The sequence below is a fragment of the Myxine glutinosa genome, chromosome 6 (assembly GCF_964187855.1).
Source record: "Myxine glutinosa chromosome 6, kmMyxGlut1.1, whole genome shotgun sequence".
Lineage (NCBI taxonomy): Eukaryota > Metazoa > Chordata > Myxini > Myxiniformes > Myxinidae > Myxine > Myxine glutinosa.
Window position 1 is genome coordinate 150,238,453 of NC_136266.1, and position 17,280 is coordinate 150,255,732.

Below are 17,280 nucleotides of genomic sequence, written 5' to 3' on the forward strand. Positions count from 1 at the left end.
TTGAGGCAAACACAGAGTTGAGGCATTCGGCTTTGTCACGTGCGGTGTCAACTGTGTTGCCATTTGAGGTAAGGGAGGGGATGGAGGGGGAACAAACATCAGAAACGGATTTGACCAGACGCCACCAGGATTTGGAGGAAGGAGACAGGTTTGAGCATTTGGGTAGACAAACAACTTAAAACAAAAGATAGAAGATCCATGGTGATAATTTCAGAAAGCGGTTTGAATGGACAGAAGATAACTTCTTCTTCCTTTTTTCTTTAACCACCACAATTATTTCCACTTGTGGGGTTGACCTTGGTTAGCTCGGCCAAAGTCTTTCATGAACTGCCTGGCCCAGCCTGACGTTCATGAGTAAAATGAATGATAAACATGAGGTACACCTTAATCTAATTGAATGCTAAACTGAAACATTTATTCCTTGGCACACCTGAGCTTCTCATCACATACAAGGCTTTCATCTGCAGCTCAATGGAATATTGTTCTCCCCTCTGGGCCGGTACTCCTGCCTCACTCCTAGCTCGGCTTCATGCTGTTGAATCCAAAGCTTTCAGAATCATTGGAATCTCCCGCGATGAAGCTAACTCCGAGGGCCTTTCACTTACTCACCGCAGGCAGGTTGGTGGTCTTTCTGTCTTCTACCGACTCATCTCCGGCCTTGCTCCCCCAGCTCTCTCTGGGCTCTGTCCCTCGAATATTCCTGCAGGTCCCACAAGATCTGCCCGCAACCCTCTCATGGTTAAACTGCCAAAATCAAGACTCTCTGCTCACCTTCACTTCTTCATTCCTCTTTTCTCCCGCCTCTGGAACAAACTCCTTCACTCTCTTCAATCCCACTCCTCCCTCCAGGTCTTTAAAACAGCTGTTCGCCACCATCTGTTATCTTCCCCCATCCAAAACCTCGATCTTTTCTACCCCTGCTAATTTCACCCCAGATTCACTTTTTTGAAATACCAACTTCCTTCCTGGAAGTCCGTGCAGTATCCTTGTGTTTTATACGTCGCCCACCCCTCCCCCCCTTCCCACGCTTCCTCCCCCCCTTCCCACGCTTCCTTCCCCCAAGCCCTCCCACAGATCTCCCGATGTCCCAGCTCTCAAATGTTGTGTTTGTGTGCTTCCCCTTCAGCTTCTCTCCCCATCTTGTCTATCTCTACCCTTAATATATGTTTTGTGTGTCTGTTTGATTTTTTTGTGTGATAAATGTTCGCTCTTTAACGAGCCTCGATTCTGTATACCAAAAAAAAAACGGATTTGAATAAAATGCAAAATGTGTCAAAAAAAGATGTTGCATGAGAGGATTGATGATTTTACCCCCGAGAGAAACTACAGAGTTCATATAACACAATACCCCATGTAGTGTTCAAGTATAGTCAATTTTAATAAAATAATGATTTTAAAGATTATTTTTAAAAATCGGAAATTTTGTGCTATTGAAATATTTATACACCACCTTATAAAACATGTCCAAGTACTGCTAAACTGAAGGTTCTTGGAAGTGATAAGAAGACGATTTGTGTTCAACAGTGTTCAAGTACATGATTAAATTAAAATAGATTCATGACTAAAATTCATTTTTTTTAAACTAATTGCGGAATTTACCGCCCTTGACGAAGTGGCTATTACATCACCCGAGCTAACACATTACTTTCATAATGAATGCGGGTTGTTTGTGTTCTTTATAACATCCTTACAAAAGGTAGGTTTCCTGATTGGAATGATTTTCGATTTTGTTTGACTGCCAGGCAGGCAGACAGTAAAAAAAAAAAAAATCGCAGTTGTGTCTGAAGAAAGTGGTACAGTTTGACATTTTTAACATGAAATAGGCAAAGCCTGGAAACTAACGAACCCCATTATAATTACGCTTTAGAACCCGATATAATTACCTGATAGAGCCCTTTATAATTACCCTTTAGAACCCCTCAGAAAAACACTTTAGAATTACCCTATAGAACCCTTTATAATTACCCTTTAGAACCCCTTTGATAAACACTTTAGAATTACCATAAATAACCCTTTATAATTACCCTTTAGAACCCTTTATAACTACCTTTTAGAACCCCTTTGATAAACACTTTAGAATTACCATAAATAACCCTTTAGAATTACCCTATAGAACCCTTTATAATTACCCTTTAGAACCCCTTTGATAAACACTTTAGAATTACACTTTAGCACAGATTTATCCCATCTCGCCTTCAGTTGTCATACCCTTCCTCCCGTCCATGGTACCCTTTAGAAGCCCTCAGATAAACACTTTAGAATTACCCTATAGAACCCTTTATAATTACCCTTTAGAACCCCTTTGATAAACACTTTAGAATTACCATAAATAACCCTTTATAATTACCCTTTAGAACCCTTTATAACTACCTTTTAGAACCCCTTTGATAAACACTTTAGAATTATCCTAAATAACCCTTTATAATTACCCTATAGAACCCTTTATAATTACCTTTTAGAACCCCTTTGATAAACACTTTAGAATTACCCTAAATAACCCTTTATAATTACCCTTTAGAACCCCTTTTATAAACACTTTAGAATTACCCAAAATAACCCTTTATAATTACCCTTTAGAACCCCTTTGATAAACACTTGAGAATTACCATATAGAACCCTTTAGAATTACCCTTTAGAACCCCTTTTATAAACACTTTAGAAGTACCTTAAAGAACCCTTTATAATTACCCTTTAGAACCCTTCAGAAAAAACACTTTAGAATTACCCTATAGAACCCTTTATAATTACCCTTTAGAACCCCTTAGATAAACACTTTAGAATTACACTTTAGCACAGATTTATCCCATATCGTCTACAGTTGTCTTACCCTCCCTCCCGTCCATGGTACCCTTTAGAACCCTTCAGAAAAACACTTTAGAATTACCCTATAGAACCCTTTAGAATTACCCTTTAGAACCCCTTTGATAAACACTTTAGCACAGATTTATCCCATATTGTCTTTAGTTGTCTTACCCTCCCTCCCGTCCATGGTACCCTTTAGAACCCTTCAGAAAAACACTTTAGAATTACCCTATAGAACCCTTTAGAATTACCCTTTAGAACCCCTTTGATAAACACTTTAGCACAGATTTATCCCATCTCGTCTTCAGTTGTCTTACCCTCCCTCCCGTCCATGGTACACTGAATCTTGTGGTGAGGCAGTTACCCTGAAACAACTTGCCTTTGCCTCTTGGAAGGCAAATCCAACTGAAGGCAATCTCAGTTCCTTTCACAAAGCCCCCTGTTGAACCACCTTTAGAGGCCATTTTTCCCCGCAGAGCAGGGGTTGGTCTTTTTTCGGGCACCGTGGTCCCCTTTTTGAAGCAATGTTTTACGGCCGGATGCCCTTCCTGCCGCCAACCCTGTTGGTCGCCCTTTGCGACACACAAGGAATTACCAGTGAACTGGTACTCAATTTGCCGACCTCGGAAGGATGACAGGCTGAGTCAACCCCCTGGTGTTAATTCAGCGATCGACCGGGATTCGAACCCAGGATCCTAGGATCCCAAGCCGGCACCCTAACCGCTAAGCCAACACCAGGATTCAAACCCAGGATCCTAGGATCTTAAGCCGCACCCTAACCGCTAAACCAACACCATGCCGGCAAAAGAAGACCCTTTTGAGCTTCACTCTAGTCCAACTCTGTGAAGGAACATGAGCAGCGTAGAATAAGTGGGAATAAAGGATAAGACCAAATTCAGACCACAAAAAGTGTGGCCTCGTGACCCTTTTGACTCTTTGGGTTTGAAGCAAGAGGTGGCAGAAAAGTTTTAGCCCTCATATGAGCCTCGACTTGGTGCACAAAAAGAGTTCCTTTGTCTGAAAGAGATTGATTCCCATTTCTAAGTTTCTATATAAGGGACAAATACATATCTGTGAAAAGTTTCATTGAAACATATAAATTCAGAAGTTATGGGGCATCGATTTTCTATTATGATCATAAAAGCAGAAGGAAATGTAATTTGAATATTGTTTCTCCTCCACGAATCCTGTAGAGCTCTGTTTGAACCCACACCCACTATTTGTCATCGGAGTTCGTAACTACACGTCCAAACGCATTGGTTGGACGTTAGTCACCAGTGGATGGTCTTGTAACATCCTGCTCTGAGCACGCATGAGGAACTTTGTTCCAGTAAATTAAAACGTTTTCCTTTGAGCAGCCGTGGCCTCTCGTTTTCTCCTTTGAAAGTTCTACAATCCAGGCCGAGGTTGCAGTTCCCTGGCGAGTCCGAGTTATTTCGGCTCACTGTTGATCTTTGTACTCAGGTAAGTCTCGAGACAAGGTGTCTGACATGGAAGCTGTTGATATGTCTTTTAGGGTAGCGCACTCCCTCATTGAAGACTTTGAAGTCCTTTTTAGAATGAAGAACTGTAATGTTGCAGCTGAAAGCTGGTGTCGCGATCTGCGACGACGGACAGGTAGAACAGGTAAAACGATTGGTCAGGTACTGTGTATGATAACCACTTATGAACGTTTTGTGAGGGTCCAAATTTTACGTGAAATTGTACATTTAGCAGAGATCTAAATTTCTTTGCACATACGTCAACCAAAAATGATTCCATAAAATCATGCTCTTAAAAATGCGATATAATGTAACAAACTCGGTCTTTCCATAACGGGCTGAGCAAGAACGCCGAAGAATGGACCCGGCTGACAGGCTTGCTCTTTGGGGTCGCCTCAGTCTGTGTGAGAGCTGGCTTGCTCTTTGGGGTCCCACGCTGTGTGAGAGCTGGCTTGCTGTGCACTCACTTTCTAGAGCCGTGTAGTTCGATGGTCCCGGCTGAGTTGCTCTGTCTGTCGGGGTCCCTGTGCTGTGAGAACTGACTGGTTGTCTGCTTTTTTTTTTCTTTTTTTTTTCTTTGTTTTTGTATACAGAGTCGAGGCTCGTGAAAGAGCTAACATTTATCAAACAAACAAGCAAACAAAGTATATAAAAAGGGGAGCGGTCGACAAGATCGGGAGAGAAGGGGAGGAAGCACACAAGCACAACATTTGAGAGCAGGGACATCGGGAGATGTGTGGGAGGGAGAGGGCCTGGGGGGAGGCAGGATAGGTATAAAACGTTAAGACACCAAGGACTTCCAGGAAAGAAGTCGGCACCTCAAAAAAGTGGATTTGGGGTGAAATTAGCGGGGGTAGAAAAGATCAAGGTTTTGGATGGGGGAAGATAAGAGATGGTGGTGAACAGCCGTTTTAAAGACCTGGAGGGAGGAGTGGGATTGAAGAGAGTGAGGGAGTTTGTTCCAGAGGCGGGAGAAAAGAGGAATGAAGGAGTGAAGGTGAGCAGAGAGTCTTGATTTTGGCAGTTTAACCATAAAAGAGTTGCAGGCAGATCTTGTGCGACCTGTAGGAATATTTGGGGGACAGAGCCCCGAGAGAGCTGGGGGAGCAAGGCCGGAGAGGAGTCGGTAGAAGACGGAAAGACCACTAACCTGCCTGCGGTGAGTAAGTGAAAGGCCCTCAGAGATAGCGTCATCGCGGGACATTCCAATGATTCTGAACGCTTTGGTTTCAACAGCGTGAAGACGAGCTAGGTGCGAGGCAGGAGCACCAGCCCAGAGGGGAGAGCAGTACTCCATTGAGCTGCGGATGAAAGCCTTGTATGTGGTGAGGAGCTCAGGTGTGCCAAGGAAGGACTTCACACGACGGAGGATGCCCAGTCGGCGACTGGCTTTGGAGGCCAGCTTGGAAATGTGGTTTTCCCAGGAAAGATCATGGCAGATAGTGAGACCCAAAAGCTTGAGTGACAGAACTTCTTGGAGAGGATTATTCAGAAAGTAGATGGGAGGGTAGTCCAGTCTGTCTTTTCAGAGAGACATCGTAAGAGTGTGAGATTTGTCAGGATTGAAAGACATGTTCCACTTGTTTGCCCAGTCTGTGATTTTGTCCAGGTCTGCAGAGAGTGAGGAGGCTGCAGACTGCCGATATGAGGGATGAGGAATGGAGCGACAGAGAGTGGAGTCATCAGCAAAGAGATAGAGAGGATTTTCAAGAGAGTCAGAGAGATCATTGATGAAGACCCGAAAAAGCACAGGGCCCAGAACACTGCCTTGGGGAACTCCAGCCTGAACAGGAAGAGGAGATGAGAGAAACCCATTCAGGGCCACACGTTGACTACGACTAGAGAGGAAGTCCGCCAGCCATGCGTGGAGATTTCCATGGATACCAAAGGAGGAGAGTTTGGTGAGCAGAGCGGGGTGCCAGACCGTATCGAAGGCATGTGATATGTCGAGGGAGGCAGCTCTAATTTCCTGTTTGGCATTGAGGACCTCCATCCATTGTTGAGACAGCAGAAGCAGCATGTCCAGAGTAGAGTGACCTGGTCTGAAACCAAATTGATGATCATAGATCAAGCCATTGGAGAAGAGGAAAGATTTCATATCCGAAGCAATGATGGATTCCATGACTTTGCTGATAATTGGGAGAAGGCTGATTGGTCTGTAGTTGCTAGGATCTGTTTTTGCACCTTTTTTGTGCAAAGTGGTGATGTTGGCTGATTTCCAAGCAGATGGTAGTTGACCTTGAGCAAAAGAGAGGGTGAAGAGAACAGAGAGAGGGAGTTAAAGAGCGGAAGGACAGGATTTTAGGACCTGTGGGCTGATGCCGTCAGGTCCAGTTGCAGAATCAGAGTCGAGGGGTGACAGAAACTTTTCCACCTTGTCAGGAGGAAAGGACACAGAGTCCAGGAGCAGCTGAGTATGACTGGGTAGTGGGTATGGTGGGTACAGAGAGGGATGGGTTTGGGACACGAGATTTAGAGGCAAACACAGAGTTGAGGCATTCAGCTTTTTCACGTGCGGAGTCAGTTTTGTAGCCGTTTGAGGTAAGGGAGGGGATGGAGGGGGAACAAACACCAGAAACAGATTTGACCAGACGCCACCAGGATTTGGAAGAGGGAGACAGATAAGAGAGTTCGGTCTTGAGAATGGAGAGATATTGTTTCCTGGCTCTCCTGAGGGTGGACACACACTTGTTTCGGGTTTTGTGAAAGGAAATGAGATTGCCTTCAGTTGGATTGTTTCTGGGCAACAGCCTCACCACAAGATTCCGTGTACCATGGATGGGAGGAAGGGTATGACAACTGAAGACGAGATGGGATAAATCTGTGCATGAGAGAGAGCAATTTACTTTGGAAGAATTCCCAGGATGAGTTGATGTCAGAGGTGGTAGAGATGGGAGACCAGTCCAGATGATTGATGGCTGCTTGAAGACCGTGCCGGTTGGCCTGAGTGAAATGCCAGACTCGTCCACGCTGAGTAGGCTCCCTGAGAATGGTCAGAGAGATGTCCACTTTAACAAGCACATGATCAGATGAGCCGATTGGAGCAGAAGAAGAGCAGCAGACATTTTCAGGGAAGTTAGTCATAACCAAGTCCAGAAGAGAAGCTGCTCCGTTGACTGAGATCCGGGTCGGGAAATTGACAGATTGTGTCAGTCCCAGTGAGTCTGGGCTGGGTTTTCTGGGAGTCTGGGCTGTGTGGCTCGAAGGTATCTGCTGATTGCTTCGCTCTTTGGGGGTCTCGGGCTGTGTGAGAGCTGGCTAGCTGTGCACTCACTCTCTGGGGGGTCCCGGCTGTGTGGCTCGATGATATCTACTCATTGGTTCGCTCTCTGGTGGTCCCACGCTGTGTGAGAGCTGGCTTGCTGTGCACTCAATCTCTGGGGGGGTCCTGGCTGTGTGACTCGTTGGTATCTGCTGATTGGTTTGCTCTCTGGGGGTCCCACGATGTGTGAAAGCTGGCTTGCTGTGCACTCACCCTCTGGGGGGTCCCGGCTGTGTGACTCGTTGGTATCTGCTGATTGGTTTGCTCTCAGGGGGTCCCACGATGTGTGAGAGCTGGCTTGCTGTGCATTCACCATCTGGGGGTTCGGCTGTGTAATTCAATGGTCCCGGCTGTGTGGATCTGTCTCTCTATGGGTCCCATGCTGTGTAAGAGCTGGTTTGCTGTGCGCTCACTCTCTTCGGTTGTGTGGCTCGATGGTCCCGGCTGTGTGGCTCTGTCTCTCTGGGGGTCCCATGCTGTGTAAGAGCTGGTTTGCTGTGCGCTCACTCTCTTGGGCCATGTGGTTCGATGGTCCCAGCTGAGTGGTTCTCTCTCTCTCTCCGGGGGTCCCTATGCTGTGAGAACTGGCTGGTTTGCTTGTTTTCTGGGAGTCTGGGCTGTGTGGCTCGAAGGTATCTGCTGATTGGTTTGCTTTTTGTGGGTCCCATGCTGTGTGAGAGCTGGCTTGCTGTGCACTCACTCTCTGGGGGGTCCCGGCTGTGTGGCTCATTCGTATCTGCTGATTGGTTCGCTCTCTGGGGGTCCCACTATGTGTGAGAGCTGGCTTGCTGTGCACTGACCCTCTGGGGGGTCTGGCTGTGTGATTCAATGGTCCCGGCTGTGTGGCTCTGTCTCTCTGGGGGTCCCACGCTGTGTAAGAGCTGGCTTGCTGTGCACTCACTCTCTAGGGCCGTGTAGTTCGATGGTCCCGGCTGAGTGGCTCTGTCTGTCGGGGTCCCTGTGCTGTGAGAACTGGCTGGTTGTCTGCTTGTTTTCTGGGAGTCTGAGCTGTGTGGCTCGAAGGTATCTGCTGATTTGTTCGCTTTTTGGGGGTCCCGGGCTGTGTGAGAGCTGGCCGGCTGAGCGCATGTGCTCTGGGGTCCCAGTGCGCTGCGTTCGGTGCTGCCTTTAATTGTCCGCCTCCCCTCCCCCCATCAGTCCCCTAGCTGGCCATGTATAGCGAGCACATGCACTCTCGCAGCCTGTGGTAGTATAGATTTTTATGATCGGAACTCATGGCCTAAATAATTTTGTCGAAATTTAGAGTGAATTCAGCAAAGAATTCGGAAAAAACGATTTGAAAAAAACAAAACAATATACAGTCACGTGAAAAAGTAAGTACACCCCATGTAAAGTTTTGACTTTTTCAACATATTTCAACATACAGCTATTTTTTTTTTTTTTTTTTTTTTTTTTTTTGTATACAAGATCGAGGCTCGTGAAAGAGCGAACATTAATCACACAGAAAGACAAACAGACACATAAAACACATAACATCGGGAGCGGTAGACAAGATGGGGAGAGAGGGGGAAGGACACAAACACAACATTTGAGAGCAGGGACCGAGAGACATGGAGACATCGAGAGATCTGTGGGAGGGAGAGGGCTTTGGGGGGGGAGGCATGTGAAGGGGGGGAGGCATGTGAAGGGGGGGAGGCATGTGAAAGGGGGGGCGGGTGGGAGAGGTATAAACATATGGACACTGCCAGGATTTCCAGGAAATAAGTTGGAATTTCAAACAAGGTGGATCTGGGGTGAATTAGTGGGGGTAGAAAAGATCAAGGTTATGGATGGGGGAAGATAAGAGATGGTGGTGAACAGCTGTTTTAAAGACCTGGAGGGAGGAGAGGGATTGAAGGGAGTGTGGGAGTTTGTGCCACAGGAGGGAGAAAAGAGGAATGAAAGAGTGAAGGTGAGCAGAGAGCCGAGATTTCGGCAGTTTAACCATCAGAGGGTTGCTGGCAGATCTTGTGCGACCTGTAGGAATATTTGGGGGACAGAGCACAGAGAGAGCTGGGGGAGCAAGGCCGGAGAGGAGTCGGTTGAAGACAGAAAGACCACCTACCTGCCTGCGGTGAGTGAGTGAAAGGCCCTCAGAGATCTGACCTGTGCTGGTCCCGTCGCACCAGGTCGGTGGTCGCCAAATTTGATCTTCATTTCAACAATATTGACAGATAAAGGTGATATAATATAACAAATATCATGAAACATTTACATTTTGGAGTCCATTGTATAATTTAAATACACATAAATGCAAATTTCACATGTGGAAAAAGTAAGCACACCCCATTAAATGTTTTTGTTATCTTTTTAACATATGTGTACATATCAATATTTGATCTTCATTTAAACAGTATCGATAGATAAAGGTGATCTTATTGAACAAAAAAACAATGAAAAATTGACTTTGCAATAATTTATTCAACAAAAAATTGTTGCACAGCATGCACAATTGCATGCACAGCTCGTTTCAAATCCGCCCACAACTTCCCGATGGGATTTAGATCCGGGCTTTGACTTGGCCATTCCAGAACCCTCCATTTCTTTCTTTTCAGCCATTCCTTGGTGGATTTACTGGGATGTTTAGGGTCATTGTCATGTTGCAAGGTCCATCTTCGGTTGAGCTTCAACTTTCCGACAGATGGCCTCACATTATCCCCAAGCATCCTCTGGTACAATGAAGAATTCATAGTGGATTCTATGATGGTGAGCTGCCCAGGCCCCGATGCAGCAAAGCTGCCCCAAACCATAATATTTCCACCACAATGCTTTGCAGTTGGTATCACGTTATTGTGGTCAAATGCTGTGTTTGGTTTTCGCCAAACATGTCTTCTGGTACTGTGGCCAAATAGCTCTACCTTTGACTCATCTGTCCAGAGCACATTGTTCCAGAAGTGCTGGTCTTTGACTAGGTGTTCATTAACAAACTTTCGTCTTGCCCTGATGTTCTTTCTGGAGGGCAAAGGTTTCCTCCTGGCACACCTCCCATGTAGATCAAATTTGTGCAGCCTCTTTCTAATGGTAGACTCGTGCACTTTGACATCAACAGTGACAAGAGCTACCTGTAGGTCCCGTGATGACATTCTGGGGTTCTTAGAGACTTATTTCAGCATCTTGCGGTCTGCTCTCGGGCTGAACTTGCTGGGGTGGCCTGGCCTGAACAAGTTGGCAGTTGTTTGGAATCTTCTCCACTTGTAGATGATCTTCCGGACAGTCGAATGATTGATTTCAATTTGTTTGGAGATCTTTTTAAATCCCTTCCCAGACTCGTAGGCATCTATAACCTTCTTTCTGAAGGCCTCAGAGAGCTCTTTTGATCTAGGCATGGTGACGCCGCACACTTCAACAACAAAGAGCAAACCAAACTAAATGTCTGAGGTTTAAATAAGACAGGTTCCTCCAAGATCCTCTCTAACGATGTTCTAATCATTTGCACCTGAGCTGGTGCACCTAATTCTAATTTTAGGTATTTGAAGTAGTGATAAATGTAGGGGTGTACTTACTTTTTCCACATGCGAAATTTGCATTTATGTTTATTTAAATTATACAATGGACTACAAAATGTAAATGTTTCAAGATATTTGTTATATTATATCACCTTCATCTATCAATAGTGTTGAAATGAAGATCAAATAGCTGTATGTTGAAATATGTTGAAAAAGTCAAAACTTTACATGGGGTGTCTTTACTTTTTCACGTGACTGTATACTTAAATACACTCAACGGGACGTGATGTAAAACAGCTCCTACAGGTGTTATATTCACAATCGCCATGAACTTCCCATAACTTTTCTCTTCAGTGTGAAAAAAACCAACAGCAACTATTAAAAGCATCATCAAATGTCGAAAGGTTGCAGCCTATCGGCGTCACAGACGTTTGGAGGCACACAGTTTGTGTAGGCCTCAAGCTTCAGGCCTACCGGTCTATAGGATAATTCCGTTATGGCCCAATGTAATTGGAATCGATCTAAGCTATATCAACACGATGTATCATATATTCACATAAGCAATAGCAATGTTTTGGCTTCATTACATAACCCGTGTTGTTATTTGTTTGAGGCATCGAGCAATCAAGCCAGCGCTCTGTGCCTATGCACCGCCTGCGGTAATCTTCATCCTGAAAAAGCAGCACTTACATGGAAGAAAGAAAGGAAGGAAGGAAGGAAGGAAGGAAGAAATCCCACCTAACGTTTTGACCAGTTTATGTTTGGAATCCCATTTTGACCCATTCCCGTTTCCCATTTCCTTATTGCAAATAATTCACCGGACGTAATGCATAACTTTGTATATAATCCTTTGCATTTTGTTGAGTTTTGTGCACCTGTCATGATTGTATCGTATAGGCTTATTAAAAGCTGATATATTTGATTTTTATTTTACTCCAAATTTTTATTTCATTTTATTACCAGTAGTGATCTTTTTGGATTCGGATTCTACTTTTTGTGTCAACTTTTGTTGCTCCCATGAACGTCATTGTTTGCTCTGTGTTCTTGCTCTTCCATGAGTCTTGATGATGTTAAAAAAAAATCCAGTATTCTTTTATTATGCATTTATTAATATTAATTGTGGCCTCGTGTTGGCTTAGCGGTTAGGGTGCTGGCTTGGGATCCTAGGATCCTGGGTTTGAAACCCAGTCGATCGCTGAATTAACGCCAGGGGGGTTGACTCAACCTGTCATCCTTCTGAGGTCGGCAAATCGAGTACCAGTTCACTGCTAATTCCCTGTGCGTCGCAAGAGGCGACTAACAGGGTTGGCGGCAGGAAGGGCATCTGGCCATAAAACATTGCTTCAAAAAGGGGACCACAGTGCCCGAAAAAGGCCAACCCCTGCTCTGTGGGGAAAAATGGCCTCTAAAGGTGGTTCTATTAATATTAAGTGTGTATTAATAAAGTAGCTCCACAAGTGCGTAAGATCACCTTCCATGTAGTGACTGGTATTGATCTCCCAATGGTGAAGAATCACTTTTAAAATTCTAGTAGTCGGATCCGAATCCAGATCTTCACCAAAATCTAATCATTTCTAATCATCGGACTCAATAATGTGTATGGTGCACCTAATGATGAGGATGGGATAAATTGGGACAAATCCCAATAAATTAAGGAGAAGTAAAGATAACTCGAGATTTTTTAAATGAGTGAATAAAAAAATTCCTGTAATATTCTTTCTTGAATGACAAAAGCATAAGTGTTTTGTGGACTTATTTTTCAGAGCGACATGGAACATCATTGTGGGATGAAAGATGATGGAGAAGAGAAACCCTTGATACAATGTAACAATAATCCTGAGGATCTTCTTCAGTATGATGGTGAAGACAAAGCTTACATGAGTGACTCCATTTCGGTACCAGAGCCAACAAGTCAGGTGACCTTGTTTTTTTTTGTCCACGAGTCCAAAAGAGCTACAGCAATAAAAATGCAACTTGAAGACTTCATAAAAATGCACCAGACATGATGATTGAGTCGCCATAGCAACGTGCATAATGAAAGTGAGTGCACCCAGGCTGTGTAATGGCAGAGATTAAAATGTTTTATTTCTCTTTCAGCAAAGATTCTCATTACGCAAGCTGATGGTTTTTATGGGCCCTGGGTTACTCATGAGCATTGCTTACCTGGATCCTGGAAATATCGAGTCAGACCTTGAGGCCGGTACCATTGCTGGATTCCAAGTATGGCTTTTGGTTTCATCTACCATTGTTTGTTGTTGTTGTTGTTGTTGTTATTGTTGTATAGCCACAGACAGTTCTCTTGAACAAGCTCGCGGCACAGAGACAGCCAATCAATCTCCCAGGAACAGCCCAGAGATCTCCCACATCCATGATGGTGTACCCAACCTTCACGAAGTCAGGGCCACAACAGGATTAGAGAGAGAGAGAGAGAGACCGAGACAGAGAGACATAGACAGAGAGACAGAGACTTTTGAGATCCTTTTATTACAAAATTATAAAAGTGTGTATGTACAATTTACAAATCAAAAATCCCAACAAAACAGGAAAGAAAAAGAAAGCAAGGAAACAACCAGTATAACAATTAATCATTTCATTTTTACAAAAACATAAAATAAAGCAAAACTACCAAAAATATATAAAGACTTGATTATTTAAGAAAGAGATAATACCAACTCCTTTTGGTGAATTTCACAAACATTTTCTAAACACCAATTTTCCACAAACACATCAAGTTCAGCCATGGTCTTGGAAAAATTAAATTCAAGTTTTAACCTTGCAGAAACAAGTGCAGTGAAAAACGTCATGATGTTGCATTGGTGAAGCGGTTTACCATTACGCTTCTCCTTTCTTGACAAGTATGTAGCAAGTTTTGCTGTTGCTACAAAAAAAACACAACAGTTCATACTTTTTGTCTTGTGTACATTTCTTTTTGAACCCAAAAATAAAGGAACGAAAAGTAAATCTGAAATTCAATTTGTGTGACAAAATTTAACCAGTTAAATAATGGAAAGAGTCTTTCACAGCCAATGAAAAAATGAAATACATCCTCATTTACATAGCAAAAGGGGCAGCATGCAGATATTGGGGCAAAATTCCTCGCATATGTATTGCATTGGATGATCCAGTGGGCAATGCGCCACTGGAGATCTCCTGTTCTTTTGGTGATTTGCTTACAATACATCGCTTCCCATATAGGTTCAGTGGGGGGCCCGGCAGGGAGTAGTCTCTTCCAGCGTGCTACTCCGTTTAATGGAGAAACACCGAGAATTAGGGACACGCAACACCTATACAGGCTCTTGCTGCTTGCAGCTTGTAATTAATTTATCCCTGTGCTAACAGGTGGAAGTTCTCTGGGGAAGCAGTCAAAAATCAGTTTAGGGAAATATGACTCATCAGGATGTCCATATGTATTCTGAGTCCATAATACCCGTAGCTGATGACCTTTTTGTACGACTTTCCTCAATATTAAGCCGATTGTCCTCTTGGACCGAATTCCTGTCATATTTGAAATTTCTTCCACAGTCTTCCACCCTACACCAGAGTTTGGCCGTAGGTGCCATACTTTGTTCATGCCTGCATCAATGAAGCGTTGGCACAAATCACAGCTCTTGAATACATCAGGGAAGAGAGGGTTGAAAAACAGTAGTTCAATTTCGAACATCCCTGGGGAGTATGAGTCCTCTTTGCGACTCACTGTAAGACCTTTCCAGGCATTGAGCATGAATTCCGTGAAAATCGTCACCCACGTGTAAAAAATTAAATCCATTAATTTATACTCCTTGTGCTGATTTTATTGTGCCATATATCTCGTAGGTTTTGGTTATAAACAAAAAGAAACGCTAACTTTTAATTTCGTTTTGTATCAAGGATATTTGGCTTGGCTAACCCCCGCTTTTGGATATTTGGCTATTTAATTTGGCTAACCCCCGCTCTAGTAGGGAAAATGGCCTTTAAAATGCATGTTGTGTGTTGTTGTGTATCAAGGAGATAACTAGGCCTAGCGGTCAGAGTAGCTTAATAATAACCGTTACATGTTCAATGATGAAATTAAAATAAATTTGTTAATTTGTTTAATTGCTTATTATTTGTTCCTCCATCCGAGTTCTGTATATCCACAACTTTCTCTACTAAGATTTCCAATCCTATTTTGGATACTTTGTCATTTCAGCTGTGTTAACATGTCACAGCGCACTTGTGATTCCGTCGCATTACGTGTGATTCCGTCACATTACCTGGTCTGCCACCTATAGTTTGCAGTTTCTGCATTGCATTACCAATAAGACTGCAATAGGAAAGCAGTACTATTGTTGACGTCCGAATTTTTTTTTCTAGACCTTGTGTTCACTAACAGAGCAGAGTTTTTATATCAAATCTCATTAGTCTGTTTACCATGTCCACATAGTGTGATTCCGTCACAAGACTATTCTAGGTAACAAATTTTGTTAACCGGGGTAAGCCTCACTGAGAGTAGTACTCGTCTGTAGCCATGTGACAGTTCTGGTTCAATACATATAATTGAATTCTCTCTGCTCTTCTTAGCATTCAAGATAATTACCTTATATGTTCAAAATTAGAGTGCACATGGTGATTCCGTCACGATGGAATTCATGTGAGAAGGCTCTGGTAGAATATAGGGAGCGTTGATGTATCCACATACTTGAGGTGGGTCAGGAATACTTCAAGACCATAGCCGAGTCTGCCCACCTGTTGCAAAATATGACAGGCCAATGGGTAGTTTGGCAGGTGCTCAACATATAGAAGGCGCTCAATGGAGCACAAGCGAAAGGCCATGAGGCGGGATTTCACGTGAACAAGGCCTTGGCCTCCTTCAGATGAAGTATGGCATATTACGTTTGGCCGCAGCCAATGATGGCCTCCCCAAAAAAAGTCCACAAGTTTGGCCTGGTCCATTCTAAGTAGAACTTCCGGCAGTTGTAGGCAAATAAAACGATGCCATAAAGAAACACATAAGACACGGCCCTTAAATGAAAGGTGCAGTAGGGCTCTTCTCCACAGGTTCAGTCTCCTCTCCATTTCTCCAATCAAGTCTTCCCAATTCTTTTTTATAAATTGTGTGGAACCAAGGGACACACCAAGGTAGTCGAAACCATCTGCCTTCCATTCTAAGTTGTCCGGGAGAGTAGGTAGATGTGTCGAGACAGGGAGGCAACTATTAAGGTAAGGCACCCAAATAGCTTTGCTTTTCCTCCAATTAACTTTCAGGGACGAAGCCTGGAAAAAGGTTCTCAAGGCTTTAACAAGAGCATCAATATCTTGGTTGTTTCTGATTATGACGCACACATCATCTGCATATGCTGATATAGTCAATGGTGGACTCCTTGGGAAACACGTCAGGCCAGAGATATTCTCCCTGAGCGTACACAGTAATGGTTCCATTGCTCATGCAAAAAGCAATCCTGAGACTGGTCAACCCTGCCGTACCCCTCTCTGAACCTGTATGGGGGAAACGAGTTCATTGTTTACCTTAATTACACTAGAGATGTCAGTGTACAATAGAGATATGAAGGCCCTGAAATTAACCCCACAGCCACGTGCTTCCAGAACACGCCACAAAAAAACATGATCAATACTGTCAAAGGCTTTTTCAAGGTCTAGAAAAATAATTCCAAACTCATTTTGATCGTGGTAAGTGCCCATTAAATCCCGAACTAAAAAAATGTTGTCATAACTGGATCGACTGGGGATGCAGAAAGTCTGATCGAGTAGGACCAGGTCACCAATGACTTTCTTCAAATGATTTGCCACCGCTTTTGAAAACAGTTTGTAGTCGGTGCACAATACTGAAACTGGTCTCCAATTCTCCATCCGCCGGAGATCTCCTGACTTTGGGAGGAGACTCACCACTGCTCTCCTTAGGCTTAATGGCATTGCACCAGTTCGCAGGGATTCTTGGATTGGAGTTAAGAGTTCCGGACCTAAAAGGTCCCAAAATTCCAAGTAAAACTCACCTGGTAGGCCATCAATTCCTGGAGCTTTTCCAGATTCCATTTCAGCCAGAGCACATTCTAATTCAGGAAGGGTTAACGGCACATCCAGCTCCAGATGTTGAGTCTCAGTCAGGGATGGGAGATGGGAGGTAAAGAGTTTCATCTTATCCTCACAAACATCTTTTTTTACAAACAGTTCTGAATAGTACTTTCTAATGGTATTTTTACCACATCAGAATTTGCAATTACATTTTCACTGGGGTCCATAACTGATAAGATAAGCGGAGCTGGCTTCGTTTCGGATTCGAGGTGAAAAAAGGATTTGCTAGGGCTATCTGATA

General features: G+C 43.8%; 1 protein-coding gene across 1 annotated transcript in view; it reads left to right on the forward strand.

Moving 5' to 3' along the window:
• The first annotated feature begins 4,030 nt into the window (after positions 1-4,030).
• The window catches only part of LOC137428875 (natural resistance-associated macrophage protein 2), a 141,605-nt gene continuing 128,355 nt past the window's right edge, over positions 4,031-17,280 (forward strand). The window contains exons 1-3 of the mRNA XM_078780748.1: positions 4,031-4,266; positions 12,755-12,907; positions 13,089-13,211. Coding sequence (XP_078636874.1) covers positions 12,761-12,907; positions 13,089-13,211 — 270 coding nt within the window. The 5' untranslated portion in view covers positions 4,031-4,266; positions 12,755-12,760. The remainder of the gene's footprint in view (positions 4,267-12,754; positions 12,908-13,088; positions 13,212-17,280) is intronic.